Genomic DNA, 13,998 nt, shown 5'->3' with positions numbered 1-13,998 from the left:
CTTTTCTTTTAGTTCGTTTGGAAAATTTTGCACCTTTTCTACTATATGATCTTGCAAAATTATTCCAGACTCATCGATTTCTATTCCTAGAAATTCGATCTTTCTTGTTGCAATGACTGTTTTCTTTTCTGATAGAAACAAGTCATTCTTTTTTACAAATATCAGAGAAAATCTCTAAATGCTTAATATGTTCTTCCATATTTTTAGATGCGATCAACACATCGTCAATATAGATGAACATAAATTTGAAATAATCTTTAAATAGATTATTCATTTTCCTTTGGAATATCTGTGGTGAATTAGGAATCCATTGGTAATACTTCCCAGATATAATGTCCTTGTGGTGTCAAGAAAGCTGTGAATTTCTTGCTTTCTTCTTGCATCTGAATCTGATAAAATCCGGACTTACAATCAAATTTAGAGAATATCTTTGCAATGCGTATGCAACTGATTATATGTTCTCTACTAGGTATGAAGTACCCATCAAACTCCATAATATTATTAATTTCTTGATAATTAATAACTATTCTGGGTTTGTTCTTTTTTATTTCACCATGATTTCTTTCAAGAAATCCTGGGCTACTATATGACGAAATTCCTGCTTTAATTAAACAAAAGTCCAAATGTTCCTTCATTATAATATGCATATCCATTTGATTAATTATATTCATTGGGATATGTTTGCATCAGACAAATTCATACTTTTTGTCTTCCTTAATTTTAAGGTAAGCTTTGAGTTGATTTTTATCCCACCATACCAAGGAATCTTCATTGTAATTTTCTTTGATCATTCTCTTGACATCTTCTAATGATACCTAAGATTCAAACTCTACCTCATTCTTATGTAGAGCTATCTTAAGGCATTCTATTTTTTCTGGTTGGAGCTCTTTTTCTGCTCTTAGTTGGAGCATTGTTTATCCAAACCGTCTAGAATCCTTCATTTTTGGGTTCAGAAGTTTTCCTTCATCACCACACTTGCTGCGAAACTGGATAGGCAATTTTCTGTAAAAATGCCTCTCTTAGTCTCTGGACGATGATTTTGTGATCACAAGGTGTTGTGAACACTAATCTTCTAGTCTCATTTTCTTGTGTATATGACTTAAACATTTGTAGGAAATTGTTTCCTAGCAAAATGTCAGCTCTTGTATCATGAAAATGAATCGATGTTGTTTTTATCTTATACCAAGGTGTTTGTCCAACACCTCCGATTACAATTTCAATCCTCTTAATCCCCTTACATAAGATTAAGATTCTTCTGAAAAAATCTCTTCCATCAATCTTTGGTAATTCTTCTTCCAAATTAATTGAAAAACTCTTCTTTTTGCTGTACAGATTCCAGCACCTCAATCAATATCAGCAGCAAAATATTAGGCATTATATTGTTCGTACAACATTCCTATTGGAATGTATATCGAGAATGATCTTGTGGTCATTGGATTTTTCCTCATCCTATCGTCTGCCATAAACTACATTCCATATTCTAGACGTTTCCAAGGTTTATGTTACTCGAGAAACTCTAGTCCAAGAACCAGTTGATCTTGTTCTTTCCCTCTAATTCTTTTGATATGAACTTCCAATTCTCCGATATTTATCATTCCTTCGTAAGTTCCTATCATAGGTTGTTCTAAATAGTATATGGTATTACAAGGGAATTGATTCCTTTGTTACTATTTCTACTTCTTTCCATCCTTCTGGGCATTTAAGCTTTCCTATTGTGGAAAAGCTTTTTGGCTCCTGTTGGGTTTCTTGGATAGGTGTTTTTCCCCATCTATAACTTGTAATTCTATCCCCTTAAAAGGATAGTCTTCTTGATTCCAATCTAAGACTTTGATTCCTCAGTAGAACTAGTTTGTCTTGTATTTGGGTTATCTGTTTCCTATATTAAGGAAAACTCAACTATTTCTGGATAAATTGCCTGAACAACCTTTCGAAATATCTCAGGTATTTCAATGAACTTATTTCTAATAAACAATTCTGAATGATGTGTATTAGATAGAGCATATGAAATTTGATAGGTAATAGAATATGGTCTATTACCTTCTTTCATCAGTTTTTTCCTTGAAATTCTGATGTAATGTCAAGGCTCGACTGAAATCTCTATCTGCTAAGTTGTAGGCAATTCTTTGATAGATTACTCCTACAATCTTTTATGCGCAAAGATTTCTTGAGATAGTTCTAGTACTGAATCTTGAAGGTTCCTCATTCTTTATCGCATATAGCAATATCAATGGGTGAATCTAGGGGTGGGCGTTTATTTTCGGGTATCAGGTAACCGATCGGGTTGGCGGATCTTTTAAAAAAAAACGGGTTCGTCGGGTATCCGATACCTGAAAATAATTTTCTGGTTCGGATTCAGGTATTTTACCGATACCCAATCGGGTATCAGGTACCCAAAAATTTCAAAAAAAAATTATGGATGTATCTGTTTATTTATTTAAAAAATACATGTATTTTTTGTGGCTAGTCATAACCCGATATAATGACAAATGACTAATTATAAAATGATATAATGACGTGATATTTTGTGAAATGTGAAAAATACATTTGTTTTTTAATTTACTAGTCATAATATGATATAATGACTAGCCATAACTCGATATAGTCACGTGATTTTTTGTGAAATGTGAAAAATATATATATTTTTTCAAAATTTTTTTTTAAAAAAAATGTAATTTTTTTTTCCGGAATATCCGATCATTTCGGGTACCCGACATGATCGAGTTGGTGTCGGGTACCCGAAATTTTGGATACCCGAAAACCCGAGCCCGCGCCCACCCCTAGGTGAATCTATTCTTTCTTTAAAAGTAGCTTTTATCATAATTTGGAATTCTCCAATATGAATCCAGGACATGGTCTGCGCTACTTCTATCTTGAGTTTTTGTAATTTCTCCTTAATTTCTTCAGAATGAATTAATTGCCTCTCCATTCTATTTCCTGTAAGTTCCATTGAGATTACCATTTCCCTTCTAGAACCTTTATAGACTAGATGATGCGTTCTGTTTCTTAGGCCGAGACTTACTAAGAATTTTTCTACCTGTCCTACAGAGAACACCCTTGATATCTATGTAGACTAGGATTTTTCTCTCATGATCCTTTGGACCATGTTATGAGATATGGTTGTCTGGCTAAAGAATCCAGCCAAAACTTCATGTGTTTCGTGTCGAAACACCTCGTCTTTGGTCAGATTCCGATTTAGTTCCATCAGATTCTCCCTGACTTAAGACTTCTTCTTCTTTATATATACTTTCATCTGAGGCAATACTCTCAAATCGGTATGCCTGAATAAGATCTTGGTAATAATTGCTTCTTCAATATCCGGGGTTGGCTCGAAGCGTTTAATACCTCTTTTTTCTTTTTTGGACAGTTGGTTGAGATATGACATCTTGCTCCACATGTCCAGCAATTACAATCTTTAAAACTTTCATTAGCTCGAGTGTGAGCTCTTCTAAAAGTTTTCTTTGTAGCTGTTCTTCCTGTGCTTCGAGATGTACTTGATGTTTGGGATGATATCCTAGTTCTTGATGGTCAACTTCTTTGTCCAGATTTATAAGATTTGGCTCTTGGTTTCCAAGAACTCCTTCCACTTCAGGCCTAAGGATGGGTTCTAAATTTTTTCTTCTTATGCTTTTGTGGTTTATTTCCAATAATTGTTGGATGATCATTTTCTTTACAATACAAAGGAGTTCTTTTATTGATACCCCTTAATCGTTTGTAATTCTTTTGTAATGTTGCCATATAGCACAATTCTATCAATTTTCCTTTTAGAAAATAAGCTCTTGTGCCAACGTATCTGGATTGCTAGGAACATATTCCCTTATAAGCATTTCTCTCTCGGGACTTGGCATTTTGGCAAAGAAAAGCTGCATAGCTATATTTTCTTCGACCCCCTGTATTCCATCTATATTTAGTGAATAACATAATATATTCATCCATTAAACATATATCATGTAATTCAAGACTATACAGCGCTTGAGTATATTTCTTTCTTTTCTCTGTATCTTGACTATAAAATAGTCTACCCCTATAAATTGAGCTTTAAATAGGATAGCCATTTTTCCAGCTATCTCACTAAGAGATTCTCCAGTTAGGACTGACTTTTTAGTTTCTAATAAAGTCATGTCCCAAGCAATTTTAACTGATCTCTTAAGACTCATTTCTAAAAGTTTAATGAATCCTTCTCTGTTGGAATCAAGTGTTCCTGCAGAAATTCTCATAGCAGATGTCCAGTCATCTATGAGATCTTCTCTGTTTTTGAAATTTATTACATCAAGGTTAAGTATAACCCCATAAGGATGTGTAGGTTCTAAAACAGTTTTTCCATAGGGTGTTTGGTCCATGAGAATTTGATTTCTCCTTGTCCTTGTTCCCACTGGGTGTGTTCTCCACCAGTATGGAAATCGGGTTGAGATTCTCTCATATTTATATTCTGAGATCCCACACTTTCCCTTGTTAGTTCCTGAGAAGATGACCAGATTATAGAAGGTTGTTCACCTCCCGTTGTGTTATTCTTCAGATCTACGACCTTGAGATTTGCAAATGATTCTACAAGTTCTTGTAGATCATAGAGACCAATCCTTTCTAAAGCTGTCATCAGATTAATTTTTTTTTTGAGACATATTTAATTAGGTTGATCATTTTTCTTCATCGGTCAAAGGTTTTGACGCTACTTTGGCATTTCCTTGTTGATGTGACAAATGTTCAGTATCAAAGGATGGTGGTAACCTTTCTTCTGAAGTTCTCTTACTAGAACTTGGTTGTTGTTCTAGGATTTGAATTCTTTTTCGAATATCCTTTAATATTCCAAGAATTTCTTCCTGATTTTCAAGAATTTTCTCCACATTTTGTGGTGCATAATACAACATATTGCCATAATTTTTTACCGTCTTTTGAATTTCTCTAAGATCTCCCGAGAGTTTAGAGGAATCCGGTACTGTTTCTAAGAACCTGTTATTTTGAATCATAATTTTACCTTAGGACTTTGATAGGTTCCTTCTTGATATCTAACTTTATTTAGATCTTTCTGTTGCAAATATTCCAGGGTTCTGGAATAAATCCTGTAAATACTTAATCTCGAACCTGGGCTCGGATTCATGTTAATTGAGAAAATTCTCCTCCTCAAACATTTAATCACTTGATGATAATAAATTTGTGTGTTTGAAATAATTTTACATAGGCTCTGATACCATTTTCTCCTAGGAAAAATCAACCATTTGATTTATCAATTATAAGGACAAATAAAGGTATTTTTGTCTTTTTAAGTGCTTTTTAGGTAGTGGAACCAAAGTTTTTTAGTGTAGGTAGTAAATTTGAATTTTAGTTTGGTTTGAGTATTTTTTCACAATTTACCCTATAATTAAATCATTATCAACTTTTGATAATTATATATATATATGTGTGTGTGTGTGCGCGCACGCGCGCTTTAAATCAAATAAAATTTATTCAATTATTCAATTAATTAACTCTTCTAGAATATTTTTTGATAATTTTGCACTTAGTAGTCATTACTACTAATATTATTATTTAATCAATGAATTCTAAATCTAGTAAATAAATAATTGTGAACTCATTATAACCTCGATTGACGATCAAACATTCTCGATGTGTTGATGGTAAAAGTCTCATTCATATAATTAAAAATGAAAATTTCGAATATCAAAATATTTATTGATCTATTTTTGGAAGCTGTCAGTTTTGTGAACTTCTTTATCAAAACAGTCGCCAAAATCAACTCCTTGAACTTGACTATCTCAACGAGAACACAAAATCCAACACTTGTGTGATCCTCAATAGTTTAGGGATGATGTGATTCAGAATAACATTTATTCTTATCCGAGCTTACCTTAATTAGTCTCATTCTTTTCATAAACCCTTGATCAAGAATGTCAGAACTTAAGTCTGATTACACCCATCAGATTATTGTAAGAGCATCTAGTAGCATCGCCCCATAATCTCCTAGGTATAAATGATAGTGCCTGCAAGAACCTTAAGCTATGTTAGCATACATTAAGGTCCCTTCAACTCATATATCCCAATCGAATCTGCAACCATTGGTATATCGAGAGTTTTATATAAATTTGATAAAATCGTAAAATATTATTAGAATAAAAATTGTTTTAATATGAGAGTCAATAAAGTCCCAGTCACAAATTAGTTTGTTAGACACCTACTCTAACAATTAATGCTTTTTATAAGCCATTATCTAAACTTAATTTCTCAACTAATTTTGTAATGCTTGTCTAAGTAATAAAATTCATTAACCTCTTTTTAGCATTTCTCCGTTGTCTTCTTCTAAACCTTTAGAAGTACTTTTCAAGATGGTTGGGGACCCGCACCTCTCATCTACTTTAATAATTTTCGTTACTATGTCATTTTTGTAGACTATTTTACAAAATATACATGGCTCTATTTATTAAAAAATAAATATGATGTTACTCAACTCTTTGAAAAGTTTAAATCCTAGTTGAACGTTACTTTTCTACCACCATTCAAACGGCTTATACTGATGGGAGTGGTGAAGCTACTAGTCTAGGAAAATTCCTTCAGTTGGAATCCAACATCTCAAGTCTCCTCCTCATACTCCTGAGCATGTTGGTATGGCTGAGCGCAAACATCGACTTATGTTCGAAACTTCGCTTAGCTTACTGCATCACGTTGCTGTGCCACTCAAATATTGTCTATTTCTTTTAAAGCACCTGTTTATCTCATCAATTGCATTCATCGCAAGGTTACAAAAAATAAATCCCCAATTTCTCACATTTTTTTAGGGAGACACCAAATTATTTACCACTTAAAATATTTGGTTTATCTATGTTACCCATGGTTAAGACCATACACATATAATAAACTCGAACCACGATCTCGCCCCTTTGTCTTCGTTGGCTATTTACTCGAACCACTATCTCGGCCTTGTGTTTTCGTTGGCTATTTAGTACCCACCATGCATATATATATTTTTTATCATATCTCAAATAAAATCTTCACTTCTAAACATGTAATCTTTATAGAAAGTTATTTTCCTTTTCAAAATAAAATTAGTAGTCCCACTCCCATTTCAAACTTTCCTTTCTCAAACATATGGTCACACAAATAGCATGTGAATATTTCGAATCCGGATCACCTACAACCACTGTAGGTGATCTTGTGCCATGACATTTTTTTTTAATTTTTCACAATTTTTTTCTTTTTTTCTACTTTTTTCCGTCTCTTTTTTTCTTTTGTTTTCCTTCCAATTTTTTTCATTCTTTCACGAATATTAGCCAACCATTTTATATGAAATAATATAAACATTTTAATTATTTTATGTTAAATTAATAATTTTTCCATTAAAAATTACTATATTAAATTTTTACATGTGAAAAATCGTATCATTTTTTTCGAATTTGATGAGTATTATTAATTTTTTTTTCAATGAATTTTTTTTAACAATATAAAACTATTAACATGTTAATGCTTAAATTAAAATTTAGAACATTTCAATCATGCAATATCAAAAACTAAAATTCAACACCACATTTCTATCAAAAATAAATAATTCATATGTTTTGAAATTTCATTTCAACTAACAATGTTAATCGGCTATTCTTTAAATAAAAAACTACTCAAGAGCATTATTGGATATATCTCTATTGAAATCCATGGCTTCAAGAGAATGGTGAGGATGATCAAATTGTGCCTACATTAAATAAGAATAAATATTATAAAATCAATTTTACCATATAAAAATTAATATTTTTTTGGCTTAAGATTTTTACCCACTAAAGAATTTCTAGATATCATTAAAGTTCATACCATCAATAATTCAGTAAAATTGAACTGACTTCTAGTTGTTTGAAGACATGCATGAGGTACCGGAGGTGCTGAGCAACATCACCAAAATACTCATAGTCGAATAGCATTCTCGCATCAGCCCAAAAAACATTAGTTATTTGTTCTTCCACATCCATCTGATTAGCATGGTAAAATGATGGATTTTTAGATAATTTTTGTTGAAAATATCGCATCAGACAACCAACTTCCCCACATACCATACTTATTTGTCTTATGGATCGAATATAATTTTTAGCATCCAACATTGTATAACCAAGACCATCTATTCCCCCTGCATGCTTACTCATCAACTGAAAATTTGATTTTTGCTTAAGCCCAACATCCTCTACCAAATCAATCTCATAGGGTTGAACTTCTGTAATTTTACGTTGGGAAGACAACATATGAACTGTTTCTTGAAGATGGAGTGGGTGATTATGCTCTTCGATAAACTCATTAACTTTATATTTACTATCCACAAATGTGACGTCCATTCTTACTTTACAATTTGTTCGAGTCTCAAGCCGAGAATTGAGTGTCAATGAATCTCTTTTGTCTTTTTTACGAACACCATCCTTGCAACAAACATATTTATATGAAGTTATAAATCCGGTGTTCTTGTTCTTGTTAAAATAATGCTTCCTAACTCCAAATCCAGTTTTCCCACCATATTCAACCCAAATCTTCCAAGACTCGTCTAGACTATCAAATCACATACCAATCTTAGGCTTGAATTCGATATTTGTACTAGAATCCATCAAGAATCTGAAAGTATCAATAAAATTTTTGGCTTGTTTCAGTCTCAGTTTTCAACGACGGTAACAAAAAATGCAATAAATCTCTCTGTTACATATTAAATGCAACAAATTAATAATAAAACAATATTTTTCTCAATTAATATCCAAGAGCAATAAATCAAAACGCAATAAGTCAAGTATGTCAATTGTAATCAGTGTCCATCAAAATTCTAAACCAGACGAGTTGTGTCATGTACAACAAAATGATGAAATAGCCTAATTTTGTTGTTGATATGCATGAAGTATTTTGTATTGCTCCATATTCACCCTACTAGATGTAAAATTCGTACAAAATTCATATTCAAATGATATCCTTATTAGTGGTAAATATAATATTCCTATTAAAAAATAATAATTTTAGATTAGATTATAACAATAATTCTTTTTCTAATATTTTACTAACTATTAAAAATACATCACGACCAATTTTCTAAACTATACAAAAATAATAGGAAAATTCATAATTTAAAATCACGATACATTTTTCAATATATTTTTATAATTATTGATTAAATATTTGATACATATATAATCTACTAATTTAATAAAGGTCGGAACTATATATTTTCTTTTTAAAAAAAATTAAAATAATGTTAAAACAAAGCCACAAGCAAGAAAGCCAAGAAAAATTTATGATCCTTACCTAGAATTATTGAATATCATGAGCTAAAACCTAATATTACATGGTTATACATGCATACATATATATACAAATTATATATATCACACACAAATCTCCTACAACGATGATATTTAAAGGTAGCATCGGTAACCGCAAGCAATACACATAATTAATAAGAGTTTTAGATCAATAGCATCATAAAAATACAAATCAACAAAATCAAATAAAAAATTCGATAGCCAAACAATTAGAAAAAGAATTAGACATTTTAAGAAACAAGAAAATCGAACCTTGTATGTTATAGTATTTCCTGTAAAAATAAAAATAATAATAAAATTGAGTGAGAGAGAAAAAATGAGAAAAAAAGAAAATAAACAAAAGAAGACGAGATGAAATAGCCGAGAAGAAAACAAAACTGTGTGAATAATTTTTGTGGAAGAAGGAAAAATGAGGAAAATGGAGGAAACAAAAGAAAAAAGAGAGGGAAAAAAAGTAGAAAAAAAAGAATAAAAAAAAAATACCATGGCACAGCATCACCTACAGTGGTGGTATCACCGTAAGTGATCCGGGTCCGAATATTTCCTACTCATATGGTAAGGAGCTTGCCACCGATTGTCTTTCACCACTAAACTTACAATGACTCCTATACCACCAACTCCTAGCCCTCGAACAGTAACAATGCAACATCACCATCTTCTTCTTATATGCCTTAAACCTTGGATGCATCTAGATCTTTACAAGTAAATACTTCAGCCCCTCTTCCATCTCGTTCTCCTCTCATTAACAAAATATCATCCTTACAATACCAGGCTACGAAACAATATTAAAAAGCCCAAAAACATACTTGATCTAAACGTCACTACAAACTCTTTTAAAAATGAACCATCAACTTTTAAACAGGCTAAAAAACATCAAGTGTGGTGTCAAGCCATGAATGATGAATATAAGGCCCTTCTCTCTAATAAAACATGGTATCTCATTACCCGAAATTTCGCATAAAATGTTATTGGATGTAAGTGGGTGTATAAAATTAAAATGAATTCTGATGGGTCAATAGCCCGTTCTAAAGCTCGTGTAATAGCTAGCCAAAGGTTCCCATCAAAGCTAGAGAGTTAATTTTTCTAAAAATTACAGCCCCATTGTCCAGCCTACAACTATTCGATTATTACTTGCTCCTGCCACAACCAACAGTTCGCCTCTTTGCCAACTAGATGTCAATAACGCTTTCTTGTAGGGATCTCTAACTGACGAAGTCTTCATGGACCAAACTCCTAGGTTCAAAAATAGAGATTTTCCTGATCAGCCTGAAACTGAAAAAATCTATCTATGGATTTCGAAAAACACCGTGCACTTGGTACCATGAACTTCACACTTTTCCCCTCTCTGCAGGTTTCGTCAACTCGTAGTTGGATGCATCTTTATTTATGCTTCACCATTCCTCATCAACTCTTTATTTGGTGTATGTCGATGATTTCATCATCACTGGATCTTCTGCTGCTCACGTGACTTCTTTTGTCTCACTCTGTGCCCGAAGATTCTCTATAAAGGATCTTGGTTGTCTTTCCTATTTTCTTGGAGTTGAATATCTCTATACTTTTACTAGATTAATTGCAGCCCCCACATCAAGGTGAGGTGGGAAAACCAATGAAGGTTATTGATACTCACGGAAAATTTAGGGTCCGATTCCAGCAAGTGTCATTAGTCCAGATGCAGGCTTCGAATTCGCCCTGAGCCTGAAATCACGAAGAAGACCGTTAAAAGGGGGCCGGGAGGGTGTCCCGACGTAGCCCCTCCGACGCTCAAGTCAGAGACTGAGTATATAGGTGGGGAGCAGCTAAGTGTGCTGCTGAAAAACAATATAGTGAATGAATAATTAGACACCCAAACCTCGTATTGATAGGAGAATAACTGGGCTCTTGATGAGCCTGTCTTCCATTTGGGCTAGGCCTGGCCCATCCCTAGGTGGGAGAAGTCGCAAAGGGTTGAGAGCAGTGCTAGATTGCCTTCGCGGGACAGACAAGAAGGATCCTCATCCGGGAGTCGACAGAAGTCTCGTCCGTCCCCTAGGTGTGTTCAAGGCCCTCCATGGATAAATCAGATGGTCGGGGAGCAGAGAGGGAAAGGTCGAGGTAAGATGTCCCTCAGGAGCCTGTCGAACCGAGGAGGGAAATGAACGAGGACAACCACCCTACGAGAGGAATGATTCATATGATCTCAGGGGGTGCTACTGATGGAGAGTCTGGGCGAGCTCGGAAGGCACATGGGAGAAGGTTGGAGAACTTTGAGATATCTAGGGATGCAGACTTATCACAAGACCCCGTCATCACCTTTGGGCCGGAAGACCTCCGAGGTGTTGTGACTCCACATAACGATGCCTTAGTAGTGACGGCCACCATTGCCAATTATGATGTGGCGAGGATATTTATTGATAATGGAAGCTCCGTGAACGTCTTGTTCAAGAGCATGTTGGATCAAATGAAGGTGGAAGGATTTGAGTTTGAGCCGGTCTCCACCCCGCTATATGGGTTTGCAGGATACGCCATCCCGCCTTTGGGTCAGATTGTTCTTCCCCTATCCTTGGGGACTGATCCCCGGCAGGTAACAAAAATGATATCCTTCACCGTGGTGGATACTCCATCAGCGTATAATGGAATTCTAGGATGGCCAGCCCTGAAGAATTTTAGAGCCGTAGCTTCCACTTATCATCAGAAGCTTAAGTTTCCTGTAGGAAAAGGGGTTGGAGTATTGTGCGGGGACCAAAAAGTCACGCGTCGGTGTTATGAAGGGGTATTGAGGGCGGAGGGAAAAAGAGCTTGTGTAGAGGTTAACATGATTAGGAAAGGAAGAAGTGGGTGACTTGGTTCTGTTGAAGGTGTAAGATGAGCAGAGAGGAAATTTGGAGAATGCGCAAGGCAAGGCTTTAAAGAAGCCCTGGAATGCTTACCACCTTAGGGAATATCATTCTGAATGTTATCGTTGATGTATTTCATCTTTGTTTTTTCACATGTAATCAGTTGGAATTCAATAAACTTAAGTTCTTCTTTTCAGTTTATGAATGCTGGTGTATTATGAATGTAACGATCCGAAAATCAGACTACGTATAAGTCATGCATAATTATTACTATTTAAATTTAAAAATGATTATATATATATATATATATGAAGGGTCTAATTCATTTTGATATTTGACAAGTCATAACTATTTATTTTAAATGCAAAAGTTTAGTTTTATCTTTTCAGTTAAATACGCGAGGCCGGACCGGAGTTTGGAGATTAGAGATAAGATAAATAATAAGAAAGACATTGCTAAATTTAATTTAAGTCAAAGAATAATTTAATTTAAAGAAAAAGAAGGTCATTGAGATTTAATAAATTAATTAGAGTTAAGTTGGTAAATAAGTTCTTTTGATTAATATTTAATTAAAGCTTAAAAAAAAATATGTAAATAAATGTAGGATGAATTAATTTAGGTATAAAATAGTCAAGAAATTAAACATAACATTTTAATACTTAAATTTTAAGTCAAGTATGCCATGCAATGTTCTATTCTAAATTAAATTGTCATTCATAAAAAAAATATATAATGAATGTATTAAACCTTAAGAATTTAAAATGCAAGAAATAAAACACTAGCATACCATGCAAGAGGTAGTAATAATATTATGTTAAGACAATTCAAAAATTGTAGTAAACCTCATTCAAATCACCTCATTAGCCTTTAAGGTGAATACAATTCCTCACCTTTAATTCATTAGTTATTAGTGAATTCAAACACAATAATATACCTAGAGTCTTCCTTAACCCATCATGCTAGTAACTGAACGAAATCATGCAACAAAATGAGGAAAGGAATCGGCAACTAAGGGAGAAGACACAATTCAAAAACCCATTCAACTCTTGCACTTGTAACTCCTAACTAAATGCATATTATTACCCCCTTAACACGTCCTATAACACCCTTCTTCATTGCCTAACAAACCTACACCCTCACCTTCGAAAATGCATCAGAATATCAGCAGCTTAATCGTGTAAGAACAGCACAAGAACAAGAAAGGAAATCCAACTCGGTTCCGCCGCGCCGTATTGTCGTATTGGTTTGTTCTTCTTCAAAACGATTTCCAGGCATGTATATATTGTTTCTTGGCTCTTCAATCAAGTCCTATAGATATTTTTAAACCAATATATAATCAATATTCATGCAGCATCACGAAATTTGGACAGCAACCACCCAATTTTTCTGCACAGAATTTTATTTCCTCTTTGTGTCTCACGGTTTCTGGCTTGCTTTGTGGTTCAGGAGTTTGGATCGTTTTCCAGGCACCCACGGCTGTTTCTAGGCATGATTTAGAGTATGTTATGGTGTTAGTGATTCATTGGTTTGAGTCTAAACGTTTAAAACAAAAGCATGACAGCAACTATTTCCACAAGCTACAGATTTGGTGCACGTTTTCTGTCATTTGGTGTTTAATGGTGGTGTTCGAATCTTGGCTGTACTAGGGACTATAGCCATGGTTAGAACTCTATCTTAACATGTCAAGGACGTGACCAAATCATCCCTTCAAGGATTGGTTCACGGATCTATCAAAATTTCACCAAAACATCACAAGCACATTTCGGTTTCATCATGTTTCTGTGCGAGTAACTTTCGGTTTGTGAGGTTTGGATGGATTGTGGCTGGCTTCTAACCTATAGCCATGGTTCATACAACACTCCCTCATGTCTAGATCGTGCCATGGTCAATCATATAGCCATTGGAACGAAATAAGACAACAA

The 13,998-nt window shown here is 34.0% G+C and overlaps 1 protein-coding gene across 1 annotated transcript; it reads right to left on the bottom strand.

Moving 5' to 3' along the window:
* Window positions 1–7,594: 7,594 nt before the first annotated feature.
* LOC142544314 (protein FAR1-RELATED SEQUENCE 5-like) lies at window positions 7,595–8,300 on the bottom strand. Its single transcript, XM_075651374.1, has 3 exons — window positions 8,025–8,300; window positions 7,818–7,943; window positions 7,595–7,672 (listed from the first exon to the last, which is right to left on the bottom strand). The coding sequence occupies exons 1-3, from the start codon at window positions 8,298–8,300 to the stop codon at window positions 7,595–7,597; spliced, it is 480 nt and encodes a 159-aa protein (XP_075507489.1).
* Window positions 8,301–13,998: the final 5,698 nt, after the last annotated feature.

This window comes from Primulina tabacum, chromosome 5, assembly GCF_025594145.1.
Source record: "Primulina tabacum isolate GXHZ01 chromosome 5, ASM2559414v2, whole genome shotgun sequence".
Taxonomy (NCBI): Eukaryota; Viridiplantae; Streptophyta; class Magnoliopsida; order Lamiales; family Gesneriaceae; genus Primulina; species Primulina tabacum.
The sequence above is the reverse complement of the archived record's forward strand: the minus strand, read 5'-3'. Positions and strand labels throughout refer to the sequence as shown.

Bases quoted from the DNA above. Each gene is read 5' to 3' on its own strand.
- LOC142544314 (XM_075651374.1), bottom strand. From the start codon at position 8,300: ATGGACGTCACATTTGTGGATAGTAAATATAAAGTTAATGAGTTTATC. The intron at 7,944-8,024 runs GTATGTGGGGAA...CATGCTAATCAG, and splicing joins CCATAAGACAAATAAGTATG to ATGGATGTGGAAGAACAAAT. The intron at 7,673-7,817 runs GTCAGTTCAATT...TATTTAATGTAG, and splicing joins ATGTCTTCAAACAACTAGAA to GCACAATTTGATCATCCTCA.